At 41.1% G+C, this 22,571-nt stretch overlaps 3 protein-coding genes across 3 annotated transcripts; all 3 read left to right on the forward strand.

Annotated features, from left to right (window-relative positions):
• The first annotated feature begins 7,947 nt into the window (after nucleotides 1–7,947).
• LOC127179675 (G-protein coupled receptor family C group 6 member A-like) lies at nucleotides 7,948–10,291 on the forward strand. The gene is made up of 4 exons (XM_051133347.1): nucleotides 7,948–8,144; nucleotides 8,790–9,078; nucleotides 9,185–9,916; nucleotides 10,052–10,291. Exons 1-4 carry the CDS (start codon nucleotides 7,948–7,950, stop codon nucleotides 10,289–10,291), a joined length of 1,458 nt encoding a protein of 485 aa, XP_050989304.1.
• Nucleotides 10,292–10,516: 225 nt separating this feature from the next.
• On the forward strand, nucleotides 10,517–11,945 carry LOC127180173 (G-protein coupled receptor family C group 6 member A-like). Its single transcript, XM_051134143.1, has 2 exons — nucleotides 10,517–10,653; nucleotides 10,887–11,945. Exons 1-2 carry the CDS (start codon nucleotides 10,548–10,550, stop codon nucleotides 11,942–11,944), a joined length of 1,164 nt encoding a protein of 387 aa, XP_050990100.1. The 5' UTR covers nucleotides 10,517–10,547; the 3' UTR covers nucleotide 11,945.
• A 1,062-nt stretch (nucleotides 11,946–13,007) lies between these two features.
• Nucleotides 13,008–20,529, forward strand: pcare1 (photoreceptor cilium actin regulator 1). The gene is made up of 2 exons (XM_051134140.1): nucleotides 13,008–16,664; nucleotides 20,231–20,529. Exons 1-2 carry the CDS (start codon nucleotides 13,345–13,347, stop codon nucleotides 20,361–20,363), a joined length of 3,453 nt encoding a protein of 1,150 aa, XP_050990097.1. The 5' UTR covers nucleotides 13,008–13,344; the 3' UTR covers nucleotides 20,364–20,529.
• The last annotated feature ends 2,042 nt before the right edge of the window (nucleotides 20,530–22,571 follow it).

Raw genomic sequence — 22,571 nt, forward strand, 5'->3', positions numbered from 1 at the left:
TACTGATCTTCACGAGCCAAGTCAAGTCACTGCTGATCTCCAAGAGTTAAGTCAGTTCACTACTGAGCTTCACGAATCAAGTCAAGTCACAGCCAATCTCCACGAACCAAGTCAAACCACAGCTGATCTTCATGAGCCAAATGAAGTTATTGCTGCTGTTCCAGAGCCAATTCACGCCTCGTCTGACCTTTCAGAGCCCTGTCATATCTCGTCTATCTGTCCAGAACCTCACCATGTCTCGTCTGACCGCCCAGAGTCAAGTCACGTCCCGCCTGACGGCCCAGAGTCATGTCACATCCCGCCTGACCGCCCAGAGTCAAGTCACGTCCCGCCTGACCGCCCAGAGTCAGGTCACGTCTCGTCTGACCGCCCAGAGCTTTGTCACATCATGTCTGCCAGTGTGATGGCGATCACTATTCTCAGTATGTGGGCCACACACTACACTCCAAAGGTCACGTCTGTTCTCAAGTCTGCCCCGGAGGTCACGTCTGTTCACAAGTCCGCCCCGGAGGTCACGTCTGGTCACAAGGCCGCCCATGAGATCACGTCTGGTCTCAAGTCTGCTCCAGAGGTCCCGTCTGATCTCAAGTCTGCTCCAGAGGTCCCGTCTGATCTCAAGTCTGCTCCAGAAGTCCCATCTGGTCTCAAGTCTGCTCCAGAGGTCCCATCTGATCTCAAGTCTGCTCCAGAGGTCCCATCTGATCTCAAGTCTGCTCCAGAGGTCCCGTCTGGTCTCAAGTCTGCTCCAGAGGTCCCGTCTGGTCTCCAGTCTGCTCCAGAGGCCCCGTCTGACCACGAGTCAGCTCCAGAGGCCTTCCCTGTCGGAGAAGCCACGCCAATGCCTCCTGAGGTGTCAGCTTCGGCTGTAGATCCTCCTAGGGAGGCGGCGTTATCCTTTGGTCTCTCTGCTTCTCCCCTTATTCTGTCTGCCTCCTCTGTCCCTGTTCTCCCCAGGTCCCAGTCCATTATGCGGGTTCCTGCTCAGCCCTGGAGGGCCCTGGCGCCTCCTGTTCCACCCTGGAGGGCCTCGGCGCCTCCTGCTCTGCCTCCGGTTCCGTCCTGGAAGGTCCCGGTGCCTCCTGCTCTGCCCTGGAGGGCTCCTGCCCCTCCTGCTCTTCTGTTTGTCTCCTCTATGCCTGCTCTCCCCAGGTCCCAGCCCATGACGCAGGTCCCTGCTCTGCCCTGGAGGGCCCCGGCGCCTTCTGCTCTGCCTCCTGTTCCGCCCTGGAGGGCTCCTGCGCCTCCTGCTCTGCCTCCGGCTCCGCCCTGGAGGGCTCCTGCATCTCCTGCTCCACATGGACCCGGTCCTCGTCCTGTCTCGCTCCTGCCCCACCGCTCCCCTGGACTGTTGTTCCCTTCGAGCGTCTGGAAGCCGCTCCTTGGGGGGGGCTATGTCACGAATCTGGTCGGTGTCTTGCGGTCCGCTCACCGCCAGAGGTCGCTCTCACCCTGTCACTACACTCAGACTGTTGCGTTGCACCCCGGACTACTACTCCCATCACCCATCGCGCCCATTGCGTTGCCTCCTGTAGCCAATCAGGCACACTATAAAAGCCCCGGACTTTCCCCTTGCAAGTCACAGATTGTTATTGTCGTATTTCCATTGTTAGCGTTTCCTAGTTTCCTTGTTCCTTGTTCCTAGTTCCTAGTTCCTTGTGTTTTTTCATTCCCTCGCCTGGCTCCCCCGTTTTTCGACTGTTCGCCGCCTGCCTTTTCGGACTATCTATTGTTATTGGATTATTCTCTATGACTGCCTGCGTTTCACCTGTTTGCTCCTGTTTGACCCTGCCTGTTCGACTATGTATCTGTCTCGTCCATTAAATAAAGGCTTGCACATGGATCCGCTCGCCTCTCGTCTCTCATTGCACATTACACTCTCATTCTCTTTAAGTTGTATAAATGTTCCACTGAGAGTAACCTGACATGCTGCATAACTGCCTGGCAATGGAACTGTGCAAGACTTCACCTGACCAGCTCAAATCCAACAAGTGTTATACCACAAGCAATAGCAATGGAAAATTACAGCTTCACAACATCGTCCTGTGATGTTAAAACCTTGAAATGGAGACATTCTCTTATCTCGTACTCATGAACCCAGCCAACATTTGTATGTGGGCCCATATGGGTATGAACTGGGCTGAAAAATGGGCCCCATATTAGATTTTCTGCAGGTTCCATAATGGCCCCATGTTAACTGCCCATATGGATTTCATATAGGATTGCACTTGTCACAAGGTGGGACCCAACTGGGCAACATGCACAAGACCCATCTCTGTCTCAGCTTTAACCCAGCTAACATTTGATTGTGGGGACCATGTGGGTTTTAAATGGGCTGAAAACTGGGCTCTATGTGGGATTGTCTGTGGGTTCCATAATGACCCTTTTTTAATTGCCCACATGGATTCCATATGGGTTTGCACTTGCCACTTGTTGGGACCCAACTGGGCAACATGTGCAAGACCCATCTCGGTCCCAACTTTACCTTGAAACCACACAAACTAAACAGCAAATAAATAATATAAAATTTTAATTATAACGTGTGACTTTATCAATGAAGAAGTCAATGAAATTAGTGCATAAATGGTTTAAAGTATCACCATAAATGATTATGATTAAATTGAATAATAAAATGATTAAATGATTATGAATGAATATAAAAGAAAGAAAAAAAAAAAAAAAATGAAGGTATAGTTGCTCTCTTGAAGGAACACACACAGGTTGCTACAAAGAATCATTAGATCTATCAGGCATTACATGAAAATAATTTGAAATTTAATATTGTATGTATACAGTACCACATCTAGATAGACAAAGCCAGAAACACTAGGAATTTCCTTTTGGGACTTGAACAAACACACGTGCCATGCAAATGTCAGAAGACGTCACTCATTCTCTTGATCAGTGATATTTGATGCGTTACAAATGTACCACTGGGTAATTCCCTAAAAGATGGTGAGACATATATACAAACTTGTTTTTGCTAAAAACCTCTGAACCATAAACCTCACACAGAATGCATAACTTGATAGTTCAAGGCAAGACTGAAAACTCCCAGCCTAATTTACCAGTTACACCAGTTCAACCACTTCTGTCCAGACTAAGTAAATATTTGACTACATCATGAATATGCACACATTTGAATTAATACATTCTTTAGTTGCTTTTGTAGGAAGCCAATACTTTTTTTTATTATTAATTTTAATATGTTATTGATGAAAAAAAAAGTAATACTTGGGAGGCTTTGATGACACATATTTAGTAAAATCATTAAAAAATGATTAATGACAAAAGCACTGTAATGCTTCAAATAGAATCCTTTAGTTGCTTTTGTAAGAAGCTAAGAGTACTTGGTTTTGATGACAGCTATTTAGTAAAAACAATACAAATTTCCATCACATAATATTTTAATAAATCAGCAATGCAGGTACAGTACTTAGGAAAGTAGTACCTGTATATCAGACTGATAATAAATCTTTTTTTTCCATCATCAATTTCAAGGGTCTATGATATAGCATAAACATTTTTATTTTAACAAACAAATACATACATACATACATACAGTTGAGGTCAAAAGTTTATATCCCCCTTTCAGAATATGTAACATGTTAATTATTTTACCAAAGTACAAAATGGATTTTATTGTTTATTTAGTACTGACCTGAAAAAGATGTTTCACATAAAAGGTAACGTTTTGTTTTGTTTTGTTTGTTTGTTGTTTCATCGTTTTTCCTTCTGGAGCATCAGTGAGCATTTGAACTTCCTGTAATAGTTGCATATGTGTCCCTCGGTATGAAAAGATGGACCTCAAAATCGTATGGTCATTGTTGGAAAGGGTTCAAACACAACTGTAGATCATTCAGGTAGGACACAGTATTAAGAATCAAGGGGGTGTAAACTTTTGAATGTCATTTTTTAAAAATCGGCTATTATTTTCTCTTGTAGACTATGTAAACATCTTTGTGAAATATGAAAATGTGAAATCGGGTTACTTGACTGTAACCCTGTTCCCTTAAAAAGCGGGAACGAGACGCTGCGTATCAATATGCTAATGAGAACATTCTTTGTTCGACCGATTGTGAAAATTGTGTGTCAAACACGTCAAGAATTGGCTTAAATAACCTCGGTAGGTGATGTATTTGATTATGTGCACCTGCAGGTTATAAATAAATGTGAATCGAACACACCTGCAGGTTATGCCTTTGTCTGAAAGGACGTCCAGGCATGTCTGCAGTGCGGCATTGAGGCACAGCATCTCGTTCCCGCTTTTTAAGGGAACAGGGTTACAGTCAAGTAACCCAAGACGTTCCCTACCAAAAGCTACACTCGATGCTGCGTATCAATACGCTAATGGGAACGAGAATACCAGTGTCGCCGCACTGGAAGTGTCTGGACCCGTCAAGGTTGTGTAGTGTGTGCGCACAAACACTGAATAGGTCTCAGACATGACTCTGGGATGTTGACTCAAGGACGTGCGAGCCCGGAGTAGCATGGACATCCAAACTGCAGAATCTGATAAACGTGTGCGGTGAGGACCAGCCTGCCGCATCACACACTTGTTGCAGGGGGGGCACCTCTTGCTATAGCCGTGGAGGATGCAACCCCCCTGGTTGAATGGGCCCTAAGCTCTAGAGGCGAAGCTTGGCCGCGCGCCTCATAAGCTAGGGCAATAGCATCCCTCACCCAATGGGACATAGTCCGTTTAGTGGCGGCCGCCCCCCCGGTTGTGGCCCCCATAGCATATTAAAAGTTGCTCTGACTTACGCCACTGGCTTGTGCGGTGGACATAAATCTGAAAAGCACGTACCGGACACAGTAAGTGTAGCCTTTCCTGCTCCGGTGAACTGAACGGCGGAGGGCAGAAGGCTTCAAGAACGACCGGATTTATGGTCGAGAATGGAACCTTTGGAAGATAATTAGGGCGAGGGTGCAAAATGGCTTTCACAAGTCCAGGGGCAACATCTAAGCAGGATGGAGAGGTTGCCAGAGCCTGCAAATCCCTGATTCACTTGAGAGAAGTAATAGTTATAAGAAAAAACACCTTTAGAGTCAGAAACCGGTCATGTGCTGACTCTAGTGGTTCAAATGGGGTCCCAGCCAGACCCTCGAGCACTATCGCTAAGTCCCACGAAGAGACTGTTGCTCTGGTGGGCGGCCTTAACCGCCTGGCTCCACGAATGAAGCGAACGACTAGTGGGTGCTCCCCCACAGAGACCCCGTCAATCAGAGTGTGGCAAGCCGAAATGGCGGCCCCATAGACTCTGAGAGTACCAGGAGATGTTCCTGAGGACAATTTCTCTTGCAGGAACTTCAGCACTGAAACAACTTGGCAGTGAACTGGGTCTGCATGGTGTCACACACCAACTTTCAAAGACACGCCATTTGAGGGCATAACTTCTTCTAGTGGAGGGAGCCCTAGCACTCAGAATAGTCTCTACAACATCGTCTGGAAGCTCAGCATCTCTTAGTTGGTCCCCCTCAGGGGCCAGACATGAAGGTTCCAGAGCTCGGGCCGGGGATGAAATATTGTCCCCTGTGCCTCAGATAGGAGATCTCTCCTGACCGGAATCACCCACGGCGAGTCGTCGAGGAGGGATAGTAGATCTGATTAAATACTCTGGTCGGCCAACGGGGCACTATCAATAAGAGCGGAGAGATAGCCCGCGAGCGTCTTTTCTACCTGGGGCATCAATATGTAGCCCCGTGCCTGTGAATCCACGATGGTCGAATAAATCGATGTTGAGGGCACAAAGACACGGGACGAGTAGGGCTTACTCCATGAACGAGCCAGCTCGTCATGGAGATTGCCAAAGAAGGGGAGAGGTCCCGTCGCTGAGGTCCCCCCCCCCGGCCACCTGACAGAAATCTGTCATCCAGCTTCGAGCGTTTGAGGGTCTCTTGCTCCTGCGGCCAGTCTAGCTTAAGCCAATCAACTGCTCAAGTTACCACCTCGAGTAACTCGTCATACGCTTTATCATCGCGAGAGGAGCACTCAGAGGTGGCGCTTTCGAGGTCAATCTCTGCAGAAGCAAGAGATGAAGTGTTCTCCGCCCGTTCTGAAGAAGCGCCGGGGGCGCGCTTCAGAAACGGACGCTAGGACCTCCCGATCCGGCGAGATCGCAAGAGAAAGGGGCGTGCCCGTCTCACGCGCCTCAGCCAGATCAACACACGACCCCCAGGACGGCAGCGAGGGAGCAGCCGCTCGCTCGTCTTTGAAAAAAGCGAGCCGCACACGAAACACTTTGATCGGTAAAAGATCACAGTTCTCGCACTCTCCCTCGAGCCCGAGGGCAGCGTGTTCTTCCCCCTAACACTCAAAGCAAAAGCCATGCGGATCATCCTCCCAGATGAGCCTTACAGACGGAGGCACGGATTAATTTTTTTTTTTTTACTCTTTCTTTTTTTCTTTTTTTTTTTTTTTTTTTTTGAAAAGATACTGCAGCGCAGCAACCAGCTCACTACAAGCACACACACACAAAACTTGAAGACAAAGAAACCTGCAGATGTGTTCGATTCACATCTATTTATAACCCGCAGGTGCACGTAATCAAATACGTCACCTACCGAGGTTATTTAAGCCAATTCTTGGCGTGTTTGACACACAGTCTTCACAACCGGTCGAACAAAGAATGTTCTCTTTAGCGTATTGATACGCAGCATTGAGTGTAGCTTTTGGTAGGGAACTAAATAAACATTGTATGATCCCTCTTATTCTGGTAAAATAATTAACATTTTGCAGAATCTGAAGGGATCGGGAACAAACTTTTGACCTCAACTGTACATAAAACATGCTGGTAATGTACTACACTAACTGCAATCCTAAAGCTAGGTCAACCATTCTTAACACAAAAAGCCCCACCTGCCTGGCCAAATAAATAAATAAATAAATAAATGGCATTTTATGAAGTAATGAACTCAGTCTCTATTCTCACCAGCATGATTTGTATATTAAATATTTTGTAATAAACTTATTATATTGTAGTTTACTTGCATTTCACCTAATTTCATTACATTACTGCTGTCCACTAAGTATTTTCAGCCTTTGATGACAGACTGAAAATATTTGTTAATTAGCCACACCATTATTCACATTAGACCAATTAATAATAGAAAAATACATTTCAACTGATGGAAATTTACAAATCGAATGATGAAAACTTCCAATAATTTATTTATATTTTTTAATAAAATATTTAAATATTTTATATTTAATTTAGCTGATTCCTTGTTCCTGTGTTTAGTTTGACCTAGTTTCCTTTGTTCCCCATGTTTCTGCTTCTCATTAGTTACTATAGTTACTGATCTGGTTCCCCTCATTATTGATTTATTTCACCTGTGTCTCTTGTTTCCTTTGTTGGTACCTTGTACATATACTTCTAAGTCTGAGTTAATTTTGGACTGTTTTGGTTAATATATTGTTTGGTTTGTATCTATCCTTTGATACGATAAGTCTGTTTATTTAATCTGCTTCATCTTTGAGAGTGCTGGCCAGCAAATCGTGACAGAGTTTAAAAAAAAAAAAAAAACTACAATTTTATAATTAATGTAGGCACTTTATATTTTGTTCACACAAGAATACTATAGCAACATCAGCTTATACACATACATACACACATTCTCAGTACACAAACACACATGTGGAATTTCCACATTCTGCTGAGTGAATTAAAACTGGTTCAAATTTCAGCTCTCAGTGGAATGTAATGTGAGTTATTAGGAATATATAGAACCAGTCTGTGGGGGAATGATGACAATTTAAGGTAAGTTTGTCTGACTTGGAGTCGATCCAGCAACACAATTGTTTGTGTGTTAGTTCAGAATGGGCCAGCCCACTTACATGCTTCACTTACTTAAACCAGAACAACTGTCAGATTTCTTATGCATTTTACCCTTGTTATCAAGGTGAACAGATCTCTAGTGTTAAAGCTGTGCTTAGTCAGATTGTCTGTCATGTTTCTACAAGACTTTTGCTGGCTCTTAATAGGCATTCCTATTTTGGCTGGTTCTGGGTCTGCATGTGAATACTCACCAGGCATATGTGAGGCCTGGGCAGATGGGGATATACGGATAGGGGTGCTCAGTTCCTGCCATTCCAAAGTACAGACACTATCTATCAGAGAACGTCCAGAAAAATACAACTGCACAGAGTGAGTATTTTGTTATATGCTTCTTTGTTTGTACAGCATGTACAGTAATTTGTGCTTGTGTGTGTTACCATGCAACCTAGAAGGCTCTGAGTATTATTATTATTATTTTTTTTTTCATTTAAATGCACATTTTATTTGTTGGAATGGGATAACTAAATATCTGTACATTTCTGCACAGTTGTTATTTTTGTGATAATACTGTACAGTACACCAGATGCCACTTGATGTATGTAAATAATAATACTATAATATAAATAAAATGATATTATAAAATTAATAATTAATGCTTATTAATAAATTATTTTTTTGGGAAAGAAGAACACAATACATTTGTGACAATAAATGACACTTTATTTATTTTCTTATTATGTGTGTTTGTGTGTGCACATAGATATATTACTGTTGATATTGTGACTAGAATATTTTAATTTAATAGAAAAACTAGAATAAGCACATTTTTTTTACTGAGAACTAGTGAATTACAATAGAATCAAATCAAATTTGAAATGTCAATAAAAAACTACAAAACTGTGTCAAATGTAATATATGTATACAGAGAAGTAGTAAGAATCGATTTCTTAGATTAGAAAATTGAATATGCTTTGGTTTTCATTTCTAATCACGAGATCCCTCATTTCTTTGTAGATTAAATTTCCTTTCACTTGTAAGGACTCTAGCTGTTGTGCATACTATTGAAACGATCAATAACTCCAGCTTCCTCCCGGGTGTGCGACTGGGCTACTACATCTGCGACACTTGCTCTGATGCGTCAAAGGCCGTTCAGAACATCGAGCAGCTTCTCGCGGTGAATGGCACACTGCCTGTCCAGTGTGAGGTTCTTGAAAGGCCTAATGTAAAAGCAATCATTGGAGCACGTTTTTCAGAAGACTCTCTGGTGGTGGCCCGGCTTCTGAGTCTATACATGGTCCCACAGGTCAGTAACATTATAATGTTCACTTAAGGTGAGTTTTTAGATAAATCACAATTTGATTTGATTTTGATTCAGTGAGTCAAATACAAGTCTGTCCCTTTTAAAACAGATAAGCACAACATCATCTGCACAAACACTTAGTGACAGGATACGATACCCAGCATTCCTGCGCACCATTCCCAGTGATGTTCACCAAACCAAAGCTGTGGCTAATTTCATGAAACACTTTCAATGGGACTGGGTTGGGGTGGTCTATGGGGATGATGACTATGGGAAAAATGCCTTACAAAGCTTCTTAGCTGATTCAGAAGGTGCAGATATCTGTCATGCATTTAAAGAAGTACTGCCTCATAACCTAGCTCACAATGAAATTGACAAAAGGATCCAAGAGGTGGCAGAAACAATCCGCTTATCCGAAGCAAAAGTTGTATTACTTATCTTAAAGGAAGAGCTGGTCTCTAAACTGTTCAAGGAGATGATTCGGCAGAACATCTCGCGTACTTGGATTGCAAGTGATGCTTGGTCAATGTCACGAAATATATCTCAAATGGAGGGGATCAACCAAGTAGGTGACATATTTGGATTCACTTTCATCACTGGTCCCAATCTTGGTTTTAAGGAGTTTTTGCAGCAGCTGACTCTTGCTCCAGGCTCTGTAAACCTCTTTCTTGAAGAGTATCAGCAGTTAGGGAAAGACACAGGTTTTCTAACAGAAGCTGTCGACATCAGCATAACCTATGGCGAAAAGTTAGCTGTATGGTCCATTGCTCATGCTTTGAAAGTTCTTCTAAACTGCAATGAAACTGATTGCCCTGGAGAACGGGACTTTCCTCCATGGAAGGTAGGTAAAATGTTTACATCCAATTTTGGAAATACCTTTATAACATCCAAAGGAACCAAGTGGTCTTAATATAATGTCCATGTACATTATTGCAAAAGTTGGAACTTATTTTATATGTTTTTTTATTTTGGAAAGCTGCTAAAGGAACTGAAAAATATAAATTTTACTATGGACAATCAAACATTCTATTTTAATGCATCTGGAAATTTCATGAACGGATATGATTTAATGAACTGGCAACCACAAGAAGCAAGTGGCCAGAGACACTTTGTTGTTGTTGGAAATTACAAACTGTCAACAAAAGAAGTTTATATTAAGGCACCCATAACATGGAGTAATCCAAACAATACGGTGAGACTAACTAATTTTAAGTAATTATTAAACCCATCAGTTATATATGGAACCATAAAACATTATAAAAAGATGCACACCCTACTGAAAGTACCAGCACAGATTTCCATATTGATCCATGACACATTTCATCCAGCATGGCCTTTTTGGTTAGCCAAAGGTGTCATATCAACATGAACCCATCAATGCTGGTCTTTTCAACAGGGTATTATTATGTATTGCATTTAAGGACAACATATTAACCACACTTCCTTGCATCTTATTCTAGGTTCCTGTTTCCATGTGCTCTGCTATTTGCCTACCTGGTACAGCTAAGAAACTCCTCAAAACATCATGCTGCCATAATTGCATACAGTGTTTAGAGGGTACTTACTCTAATGAAACAAGTAAGTAATCAACTGTAAGTTGATGGTATTGTTAAAAGAGTTTTTATGAATGACTTCTTGTTTTATTGCTCACTAGAGATTAGAATTTGAGCCAGTGTGTACACAACTGATGTAAAAATGTATTAAAATGAACCACAGATGTCAATAGAGAGTTGAAATCTGAAACTTGAGAGTTGACACTTGAAACCTTCTTGATTGAAAATATTATAAAATCAACTTTGTCTTTCTCGTAGACTTACCAAATTGCCTCCCTTGTGAAAATGGTACCTGGTCTTTGAAAGGATGGACTTCCTGTAAGCCAAAGGAAGAAGACTACTGGAAATGGGATGGGTCCCATGCTATAGTTCTACTTACATTTACTGTATTAGGTTATCTGTTGTTGCTCTTCACCCTGATTATCTTCTTGGTCTTTTATGGAAAACCAGTCATGAAACAGGCAGGGGGAAACCTATGTTTTCTAATCATGGCAGGGTTAACACTCAGCTATACTAGTGTCATATTGTTCATTGGCAAACCCAATGTTCACATTTGCAGGAGTCGACAGGTCTTGTATGCTTTAGGGTTCTCACTGACAGTCTCATGTATTTTAGTTAAAGCTCTGCGCACCTTTGCATGCTTTCATTTACCGTATCAGTGTGAGCGTGTTAAAAGGTTTTACAAGCCCCCTGTCATCATAGCTTGTGGTACTCTCATTCAAGTCCTCATCTGCGTCTTCTGGTTGATATTTGATTCTCCAGCTGTGGAGACATTTCAGTCTGACCAAAGCATGATGATTACTGTTCAGTGCAATGAAGGTTCTGGCGTTGGATTTGGCATCATGCTTTGCTATATTGCACTGCTAGCATTTGTCTGCTTTTTAATGGCCTTTAAAGGGAGAAAGGTACCTCAGGCTTTCAATGAGACTGGACACATCATCCTAAGCATGCTAATTTACCTTTTTGTGTGGGTCTGTTTCACCCCTGTATACATTGCTAAGGTCAATGAGCGCTATTCTATTCAAGCAGCTGCCGTTTTGGTGTCATGTTATGGAGTTATTTTCTGTCACTTTGCACCTAAATGGTACATGGCTCTCTGTAAAAAGAAAGAACAACTTACTCGAGAGGCATATATTGCAAGAGCTAATGCTCACATCCCTGACACAGTTGACTTTTTCCCAGAGATAATACAGGAAGCTGCCTTTGTAACGGGGTCACAAAATACCATTAACTCAGATGATACTGGTTTGGGTTCAATTAATTTAGAAATAACAAACCAGACATTACGAAAAAGAACGAGGAGCAAATCCATTTGATAAGTATACACAACGTAATATTAAAAAGGATATATCACAAAGAATGTATTGAATTTCCCTTAAAAGAACTGAAAAGAACTTATTACTGCTGACATTATTATTTCTGTAAATATAAATTCATACGTAAATATATATTCACAACATCCTGTGGTGTAATTCAAGTGTATGTAATCTAGAAGATTGTAATATATTAATGCTATTGCATTATTTATGTTGGTGAAGGTTAATAATACATTCATTAAACAAAATTCACTACATCAAAAGAAACATAATACAACACATAGCTTGCATGTTTTTTTTGTTCTTGCTTGTGTTTTATTGCTTAATTATAAGCAACTTATATGTTGAATATGTTGAATGTGTCTTTTGTGTGTCGCATTTGAACATGAATAAAGATATACTCTTCAATAAAAGACAATGGTCATATTCTTGATTACACATATGGCTTGGGGAGGTCATAGTGGGATCCAGAGATTACATTAATACAGTGATGCGGTGCACAGATTCAGCCGCTGACAGTGAACCTGTCAATCAGGCAAGAACAGGAAGAGGAAAGCATTCCCCTCTCTGAGCACTGATGTCAGAATGTCAGCCATGGGTATGGTTGAATACGGGTTCTTGTGTCACTGTGCTAATACAAAAGTATTAAGGGGAGGGAACTGAACCATCAGATTCAGAGGGAACTAGAGCATTACATTCTGCAAAGGTTATTATTATCACTGCATTAAGATGTGAACTGTTTTATGTCTTGTTTAAAACACAAATGTGCTGCAATACATTATATTTCTGGAATAAATATATTTCTCTGTTCAAAGCGTTGAAACGATGCAATATAGCAAAAGGAATATTTGTAATTTACAAGAGTTCACTGAATAGAATTTTATCTTAGACCAACTTTTCTATGGCGCATTGGGTTTGAGCTATAAAAAGCTACCTGAAAACAACTGTGATTACCTTAATGAGCTTAAAGTCTTGAGACTGTGTGTTTTATTTGCCTTGAGGTGACATATGTGCATGCCTAGGACTACTCTCAAATCCTTAGTAATCTCTTCAGCTGCTCGTCCTCCAGGAGGTACAGAGGGACTCTGTGGCATTAGACAAAATGCTTGTCAATGCTTTCTTCAAAAGCATTTTTTTTTTTTTTTTTCTTTTTTAACTGAAAGAAAAGAGACTCCTTTGGCACTTCACATTTGTTTTTCTTAAAAGTCCTTCTAAGGTGATTTCCTAGGATACACAGAGAGAGTCAAATACAACTGTGTGTCTGTTAATTACAGTCATCTGAAAATGACAAGCGCAGCTGGTGATTCTAAAACATCCTGCCATCAGATGGAGTGGTCTTGCTCCTTGTCTTTGTTGGACTGTATTTGTGCAAAATCCTGGTGAACTGCAATTGCTCTGAAATGGGCTGCTCTCCTTCACGTGGGAATGGTCTCCACGGAGCACAAGGTGCATTCAGAAGAGGGAGAACTCTACTTCCAGGGACTCATGAAACACAGTCTGATGATGGGAGCAGTGGAGAATCCTGTGGACGGGACACAGAGAGAGACAACTCAACGGTTCGGAACAACACAAGTTCCACATCGTTAGGGAGGAAATTCTCTACGGCTGAGCCTGAAGGGGCTGCTTCTGCCAAACTGGGTACACAAGAGATTACCATCGATATATTATCTCAAGAGAAGGAGCGACAAGAAGAAAAGCGAGAGGCTTGTGAGAAAAAGGGTGCAAAGAAATCAAAGAAAGCTCCTAAAGGTGTCAAACTAAACAGGAAGAAAGAAAAGGAAAGAAAACTTTTCAGTGAGGAGAAAGTAGACTTTCCAGAGACACTTGTGAAAGCTCATCAAGCAGCGTATGCATATCTTAACCCCAGCATAAGTAAATATGAAGATCTTCTGGGGTTACTTGATCATGCAGCCCAAACCCAAATTTCCTTGCAACCCATGGTGGCATTCATGGTCTTATGCTATGAGGAAATAAACAAAGGGCTGCAGGAAATAGTGGAAGAGGGGGAGATGATGTTAAAAGAAAACGGAGCGCATCTGGCATGGCCTTGTGAAAAAAAGAATTCTTCCTCACCCAACTCAACAAAAAATGTGACCTCTCACACCTGCAGTGAGCCCCCACCAGACCTACTACAACAACTCCTTCAGTACACCGTACAGAGGATGCGTCAGGTAGGTCAATCAGTGTGTGGAATTGGGGATACCGCACTGGAGGAGGCGGTGGATTACTTTTCCTCTATTATTGAAATTCTAGATGAGAAGCTCAGGACAAAACGTGCATCAGAGTCTAGATTAATGCGGCTGCTTTCTCGGATTGAGGCTGCTTCACAGAAAAAACCTGGGCCAGAAGACTCTGCACTATTTAGTGAAGACAGTGGACTTGGGGCAGAAAGCGAGTCGTTGGCAGGTTCAGACAGACAGCGCCAACGGAGAGAAAGTTGTGACTCAACTGGAACTATATGTGCTGCATCCAGTAGCCCTTGCGGTTCTACACCAGTTCACCGAGGCTCATACAGAGGCAGACTTCTCAAAACAATAAGCAACAGCAGCTCTCTTAACTCCACTGACTCAACTTGCACTATTGCAGAAAAAGAACAAAGGGATACAGAATCACTACTTGGCTCTGTCTTCTTGGATGAGGGTGGTGGGGATGATGTGGAGGATGGTAATGAAGAGGAAAAATGCAAGGATAAAAGAAGCAAACAAACAGATTCTTTTATTCCAGACCGGAGGCAACCACAACGTTTGCCATCAAAGCGAATAGAGAATCCTCAAAACATTGAAATGACATTAAAGCTAAAAGATGCCATTAGTGGCCGGATTCGTTTTTTGCCATCCCAAGGGCCAGGAGAAAAAGCAAAACAGGCAGATAACCCAAATAGCTGTAGTCAGTGGACTGAGGATGGTGACAAAAGTTCTAAAAGACCCCAAACAGCTGCTTCTAAAACATCTAAGAAAAAGACGACGGTTACTAAACGGTCGAGATCAGCAGACTCTCTACGCAATAAAGTAGAAGATCCTACACTCACTGAACTTGAGAGAACTCAAAAGGAACTCAACCAAAGGCTGGAGGGAATGACCAAGGTTAAATGTGAAGGAAATACAAAGCTAGGTTCATCCAAAAGAATCCAGCAGCCGCAAACACAAACCATTTCATCAGTTGCTGCTGACAGGCAGCGTTCTTTGAATAGGAACATTTTTTCTCCAAGTAATCAAAGAAAGGCATGTAATGCAAAGGTTGAGCAGAAAGGTGTAAAGGAGGAGATGGAAGAAAAAAAGAAAAAGGATAAAGGAAAGGGAAAGGAAAAAGACAAGAAAACTCCACCTGTTAAAGGGCCTCTTAAGGTAATACCTGTGCCAAGCCCTCCACCATCACCCCGCCTATCTTCAGGATTGTATAGGGAAAGAAATTCTGTTAAAAAATTGATTGACACCTTTAGTCAGGGATTGGAGGAAAGTAAACAGAGCCCAGAGAGTGTACAAATTCTTGGACCTCTTAAGGGTGTTAGAAAGTGTGGTGTTCCCATCATTCCAGGTTTAGGTCCTTCTGCCACTTTAGCATTCAGTGGAAATAGTATGCTCAGTAGTCAAGGGGAATCACAGTGCTCTGAAAGGACAGAAGATCTGGACATTGACAATCTACCACCCCCTCCACTTGAGGTTCTCATGGACAATTCCTTTGAAAATGCACAGACGAAGGACATGGGAGAAAATGTAACATGCAGGGGCCGATCCACCCTGCGAAAAAGGACTGCAATGTCTCAGAGGTTACGAGCCTCTCTGCAGTCTGTTACAGTGCTACCCAGTAAAGGGAATTTGTGTAAGAGCTCTGTAAGCATGTCACCAGTTCGTTCCACACACCAGGATACCAGAGGACTTGTGAAAGGTGGTCACCATGATTCCAGCTATGAGACAGACACGGAAAGTGAGGAGGCTGCCTGCCTCTACAAACAAGCAAGAAAGATAATCCACTTGAGGCATTCTTCGGACTCACCGACAGAGAAACCTACAACTGAGCAGGGCCACAGGCAGCTTTCCTCCTGCCAAGGTGACATAGAGATTTCACAAAAAGAGAACAATACCAATGAAACAGTGCCAAACAATGCCTGCAAGAACCAAACCCCTGCCACTCCAACTGCATCCAGAACTCGCGTGTTACCATCCACACCCTTGTTACATCGGAGACTCCCTAGTCCTCCAGTATTGAAAAGTCAAGCATCTTCTTCAACTTCATCTAGCCCTCCTGTAGTTCGCAAACTCCCAACCCCACTTTCTGCTGGCCAACGAACGCTGCCAAGCACCCCTGCAACACGGCAAGACCACACCCCCATCACGGTAACAGGGGTCACCTACCCCTTTAAGGCACCATCACCTCCTGCTTCCCCTAAAGTGCATCGCTGGTCCAAAGAAAACAGTGGTGAGGACTCTTCAAGAGTGTTTAGTAATGCTCGATCAGTGTTTTGTCCGGTCTCATCATCTTTATTTGAGGCTCAGCCTGTTTCTACACCCAAGCCCCCTCAGGCATGGGTCTCCTCCGGTAGCAGTGTTTTGCCTCGACCCTGGGGTGAGCGTGGTCGCCTGCCAATCTCAGCACGAGGGCCCCAGCCATTCATACGGCGTAGCCAGTCAGATAGGAGGCCCAGTCTAAGCCTGCCTTCCAGGGTGCCAGTCATCTCTGTGGCAGAGACATGTGGGAGTGAACCAGCAATTAGTACCCATGGGTGAGTCTAACATGCTTTTACTAACGTATAACTGCTTAAAATTAATCTAGTATGTTTATAGTCTGCACCTTATGAGATTCAATTTGCATTTAAATGTTGCATGATTATACATAGCACAGAACATACACGCTTATAATGTCTTTCTTAATGCTTCGACATTTCTACATGGCTGCTCATCAAAGTCATCAGGAAAATAAGGTTAATATCTGTGATTTAATGACCCAGAAACATATCTCTGTAAATGTTCTAAAGCAGATAAGAGTACAAAATAACTATGCAAACTATGCAGAAAAGTCCAATTATGATCTATGAACTCAACTCCTTTGAGATGTGATGCTTAATAGTGATACAGTATCCAAAATGTTCTTGCTCAATCTTTATTTTAAAGTGCCCCTATTATGCCATTTTAAAGGTTGCTAATATTGTTTTAATAGACTCCCAAAACAGGTTTACATGTATGCAAGGTCAAAAAACACTTCAGTTTTCTCCAAAAATAGATTTAATTTTACCCCATTTCTAAATGATTCATAAACGACTCGTGCGAAGCAGTTCGAAGACTCAGTCTCTCTAAACCCCTCCTTTCCGTGAGCCCTCACTGCTGTGATTAGTCAGATGGCGCAGTCCTTTATGATTGGTTTACCGCGTACAGCGTGTCGGAGAACGAAACGCCCATTGCCATAACTGATTGACAGCCCTGGATACTTGTCAATACATAGAAAAGATGGCATCGGGTCTGACGATGAAACGGCTGAAGTGGCTGATCGACAAGTTAGCACGGACTGCCGTGGAAAGTGCTCGCAATTTGCTTTTATAACCGAACCGGGCACACCTCTATGTGGTAAACTTCAACATTATATAATGCATTAAGTGGCTTTCACACCGAACACGGAAAGCGCTGCTGGCCGCTGGGTTCAGTGCAGCCCTTCAGAGTGCAGCGGAAAAAGTTTATTTGAACAACTTATTTGAACTTTGTCCGCGGCGTGCGCGCTCCGCTGCGTGTGTGCTTTGGTCGAGACCGAAACAAGCCGTCCTCGTGCGGCGGAAGCAATTCAAACGAATGGGTTTCATAGCACAGCGCTTTCCGCATTCGGTGTGAAAGTCGCTTCGTGCGCCATCCTTTATCATTACTCCAACTAATGAGACGGACAGACAGTCAAGCTGCATCAGTCACAAATTGTTAGACTACAGTGGGTCCACAGCTGAACAACAGAACTACACAAGCGTGATTTAGCCGGTTAGCATGACATGTGCAGGGTTGTTACACAACATAACATACACAACTACTTATTTTGAACCGTCGCTAGAAAATAGTCTTTGTAGATTCATCATCTTTTGGAAGTGAATATAAAACAGCTTTACTCACAGCGCATGATACAGCGTCTTCCGTATAATGTACGTGTAAATTTCCATGTGACCTAAACCCCATGGAAACGGATGGGCGGGCAAGTTGTTCGCGACGTAGAACGTGGGCGGACATTATGCAAATCTGTTACTTCGTGACGTGTGGCCGTAACAGAAAAAGATTTGAAATCCTGACGACTCGTTTAGGCAAATGTGAGTCGACTCTTTTTTTGATAGACAATAAGTTTATGTATCGTGCACTGTCAGCTTCACAACATTTCAGATAGTTTATGTTCACATACAGCTACATGACACACTGCATGAAAGATCATATTTGAAAACGCATAATAGGGGCACTTTAAACAACTTTTTTGAGAAGGGTATCTGAAGCAAGTACCATTCATGCTTGAAATGGCTTCTTGTGTTACACATTTCATTTTCAAAAAGAGTAAGAAAATGTTATAGGACAAGCACTTTGATTGTCTCTGTCATAATAAAGAGGGCCGTTTTTGAAATTCAATTATGGGTTCATTGTGTAAATGTCACTCAGATCTCAGGTGAATAACAAGGGACAAATCTATCTGTGCTTGGTCGTAAAGTGTTTGTACCTTATGTGCCAGATACTTAGTTTTATTTATCAATTTGCTAAATATTCAGTTAAACAATGATATTATACATATATAATATGATATACTATATGAACAGATATACTGCATGATTATAAGAAGGGGAAAAAAAGTTCAACACAAAACAACAACAGCAAATACTTGGGAACTGCTTTCAAAGGTGGAGCAAGACAAGAATCAGGTCAGAATGCTTTCATGTATGTGGGGAAACTTGTTTATTTAGATTGTTTAACTAGTTTCAGAGAAACAATGAAAGAATGATTGGAAAAACCCACAAAACAACTCTAAATAAATAAAAACGAATTCATTAAGTCAAGTCAAGTCAAGTCACCTTTATTTATATACCGCCTTTAACAATACAGAATTGTGACAAGGCGGCTGTACAGTATTAAATAGGAAACAGTACATCAACAATGCCAAAGGCAACATTAAACACTCACATTATAGGTAAAGGTAGTTAATCAAAAACAATAAAATAAAATGCAATATTGTGTTAAGAGAAAGTGTCCCCAACTAAGCAAGCCAGAGGCGACAGCGGCAAGGAACCAAAACTCCATCGGTGACAAATGGAGAAAAAAAAACCTTGGGAGAAACCAGGCTCAGTCGGGGGGCCAGTTCTCCTCTGGCCAAAGTTCCCGTGGTCTTGTGCCGACAGCCGTCTAGGTGATGTGGTCTTTAATGTGGATCCGTCTCTGGGGCTCATCTAGTTGATGTGGACTCCGCTGACATTCAGGGCTGTAGAGGTCATCTCTAGGTGCTGATCCACCATCTGGGCTGGGTTCGGACTCGATCCAGTGGACTGCAGTGACCATCTGATCTGGATACGGACTGGATCTGGTGGTTAATGTGACCTCGGAATAAGAGAGAAACAGACTAATATTAGCGTAGATGCCATTCTTCTGACGATGCACCGAGTACATCGGGTGTTATGGGAAGTGTTCCCGGTTCCGGTTGACCTAATTAGTGCAGCCTAACAATCCTTTAACGGATTTGAATTATAAGAATGTGGATTTGTTATGTGTAAGCAAGGTTAAAGAGATGGGTCTTTAATCTAGATTTAAACTGACAGAGTGTGTCTGCGTCCCGAACATTGTAGGGTAGATTGTTCCAGAGTTTGGGTGCTAAATAAGAAAAAGATCTGCCGCCCACAGATCTTTTTCTTATTTAGCACCCAAACTCTGGAACAATCTACCCTACAATGTTTACACATATTCATTAAAACACATATTCAGAACAGTTCAACACATTGAATGTGTATGTGATGGCCTTTTGTAAATATGGTCACATGACATACAGTAAATAATGCTCAGTTTGTTTATGTGATGTCTGTACAGTAAACGAATGAGTGAAGGTTGACAGAAGCAGAAAATATAATATGGACTAAACAAATTTTCACTGAACTTGAGGAAACATGAAATATGTATCATAATTTATCATACATTTTGTGATTCAGACCTCTCTCACGTACATTTTAATATAATTCCTAATCCCCAGCAACTAAGCTCTCAATGTCTTGCTGCTGACCAGTGCTAACCAGCTCTGGCCCACTTCCCTAATCCTTCAATTCACTAATGTTCTTATTCTGTTTTGCTGTCACAGGCTGGAAGATGGTCCAGTCAGAGAAGACAAGCCATGGAATGAGCAAACAGAAATCAGAGGTGCAATCCGGTCTGTCTCGCATCCGGACTTGTGCATTGTGGGTCAGGGTCTACAGAAGGAATGGGAGAAATGAGGAAGGAGCAAGCGGGATTATGGATTAGCAGAATTTGGAAGGGATTAAACCCTTCCTGGTGGGAAATGAAAATAGCTATTTCTGAGAAGGCCTTCTCATGATCATTTCCAATCACTGTTATTTTCATCTTTTACGTTTCATTGTATATTTGGTCTTTTTGCCTCAATTCAATTCTAACTTGTTTTGTATTGTGAATATTATTGTTTGGCTTTTTATATTTTTATTACTAAATAAAAATGCACAGATGTTCACAGAAACTGCATATGCTTCTTTGAAAGTGTTTTCTTAAGAATGAAAGCATGTTAACAAGGAATTTAGGTTACCAGGTCATCAGTCCATCACATTCTTTCTTTACAAACTTATTAGTCACGTTCAAAATACAGCGAATCATTCCACTGTTCTGTTGGAGGTATGCTGGCAGAGTTGAGGCCTTGAACAGAGACGTTAGTAAACGAAGATAAAGTGACTTGCAAATTTAAATAGACCCTTAATCAACTATTTTATCTTGATTTTTATGAATCATTATTTCAAAACACTGAAACGCATGTTATTAAGTGAATATATCACTCAATTTCATGTTCAGCACTATTTATAACAACAACAAAAAAAAAAAAAAACAAAAAAAAACAAAAAACAAAATGCTATTTATTCAGTGTTGATTTGGTTATATTGAAAAACAATATTTACATATAATATTATATTATATTATATGTAAATATATATTATATATTATATGATATTTTAATTTTATAATTACAACAACTAATAACAAAAATAATCTGGGGAAAAATATTTCTAAGGCATTGTAAAATATGATTACAGACTAAACATATTCTCACTTAGCTGGCATCAAATGGGTTCATGTTGTTTTCATGAATGCACATTTAAAAATGTTTGCTTTTAACATTTTGGTTGACTTTAGTTTTACTTGCAAGCAATCCAAATCTCTCTCTCTCTCTCTCTCTCTCTCTCTCTCTCTCTCTCTCTCTAGATATGCTATATTTGTTTTTGCTTAGTAGTGCAGCTGATGCTTTGATGATTTATTCCCACTGTGACACACACTCAGGCAAAGTCATCACTCCATCATTACACTTTTGTCTTAGGTGGTTATTGCCTCTTAAATATTTGCCTTTCTGACATGCAAATTCAATGCTATCATTATGTGATGAGAACACATTTTCCTTTGTCTTCCATTGTGACTGTATACCTCTTTTTATTTCCTCCACCGTCACTGAACTGGGCTCTAAAATAAACCCAACATGTCATAATATACATTTTTTTGAATCATCAGCAGAATGTAGAACTGAAACCACAAGATTACATCAAATTTACAAATACAATTTAAAAGCCTCACATCTCTTTGATGGAGTGTAGTGTTCAAATTTAGTTAAACAATAAATATTTCCTTTCCATTCACCTTGCACACAGGTCAAGTATTTAGAGAAAAGGGGCTCAGATCCAATGTGCATTTTAGAAAGCAGATGTATTCAACTCTCTTCACTGTATTGTAATCACTTTTTATTTTAATTTCTTTTGTATCTGCATTGTTGATATTTGGAGGTGGACCACATTTCCAAAAACAAAAATTGACTGACTGATTGATTGATTGATTGATTGATTGATTGATTGATTTTTTTTTTTTTTTTTCTCAGACTGTCATCACCAAGGAATGAGGCATTAATGAATCTCAACATTAGCCAGATGTCTTTTTAATGTTATTAATGACCAAATTCAGAAGTATATATATATATATATTTTTATCTATAATCTTACCTTCACAAACAGGCTCATAGTCCCAAAACAAACAAACAAACAAACAAACAAAAATAGTTTACATATAGTAGTACTTGTAACACCACACAATGCTGGGGGTGTTAGTAAAAGGCCATTTCTTTAGCTGTGTCATGTTTTTTTTTTTTTTTTTAAGATTAATTTATTGCATTAGTACACTTCAAGTTTACTTTAAAAAAGTCATTAAAAGTAAATGATAGTATGACCTCAGTTTGTTTTTAGCGTAATTTTTAGCGTAAATGTATATTCAACAGTCTTACTGTGTGGTTGCTAATGACACCAAAATACATCTAAAGTTTATGCTAAGTGAATTCTGGATTTTTAAACTTAAATACAAGAGTGGACAGTTAAAGTGCACCTAAGTATACTTAAACAGCCCCACTTTAGCACAAATAAGTATATTTAATACAACTTTAT

Source organism: Labeo rohita, chromosome 17 (assembly GCF_022985175.1).
Source record: "Labeo rohita strain BAU-BD-2019 chromosome 17, IGBB_LRoh.1.0, whole genome shotgun sequence".
Classification (NCBI taxonomy): domain Eukaryota; kingdom Metazoa; phylum Chordata; class Actinopteri; order Cypriniformes; family Cyprinidae; genus Labeo; species Labeo rohita.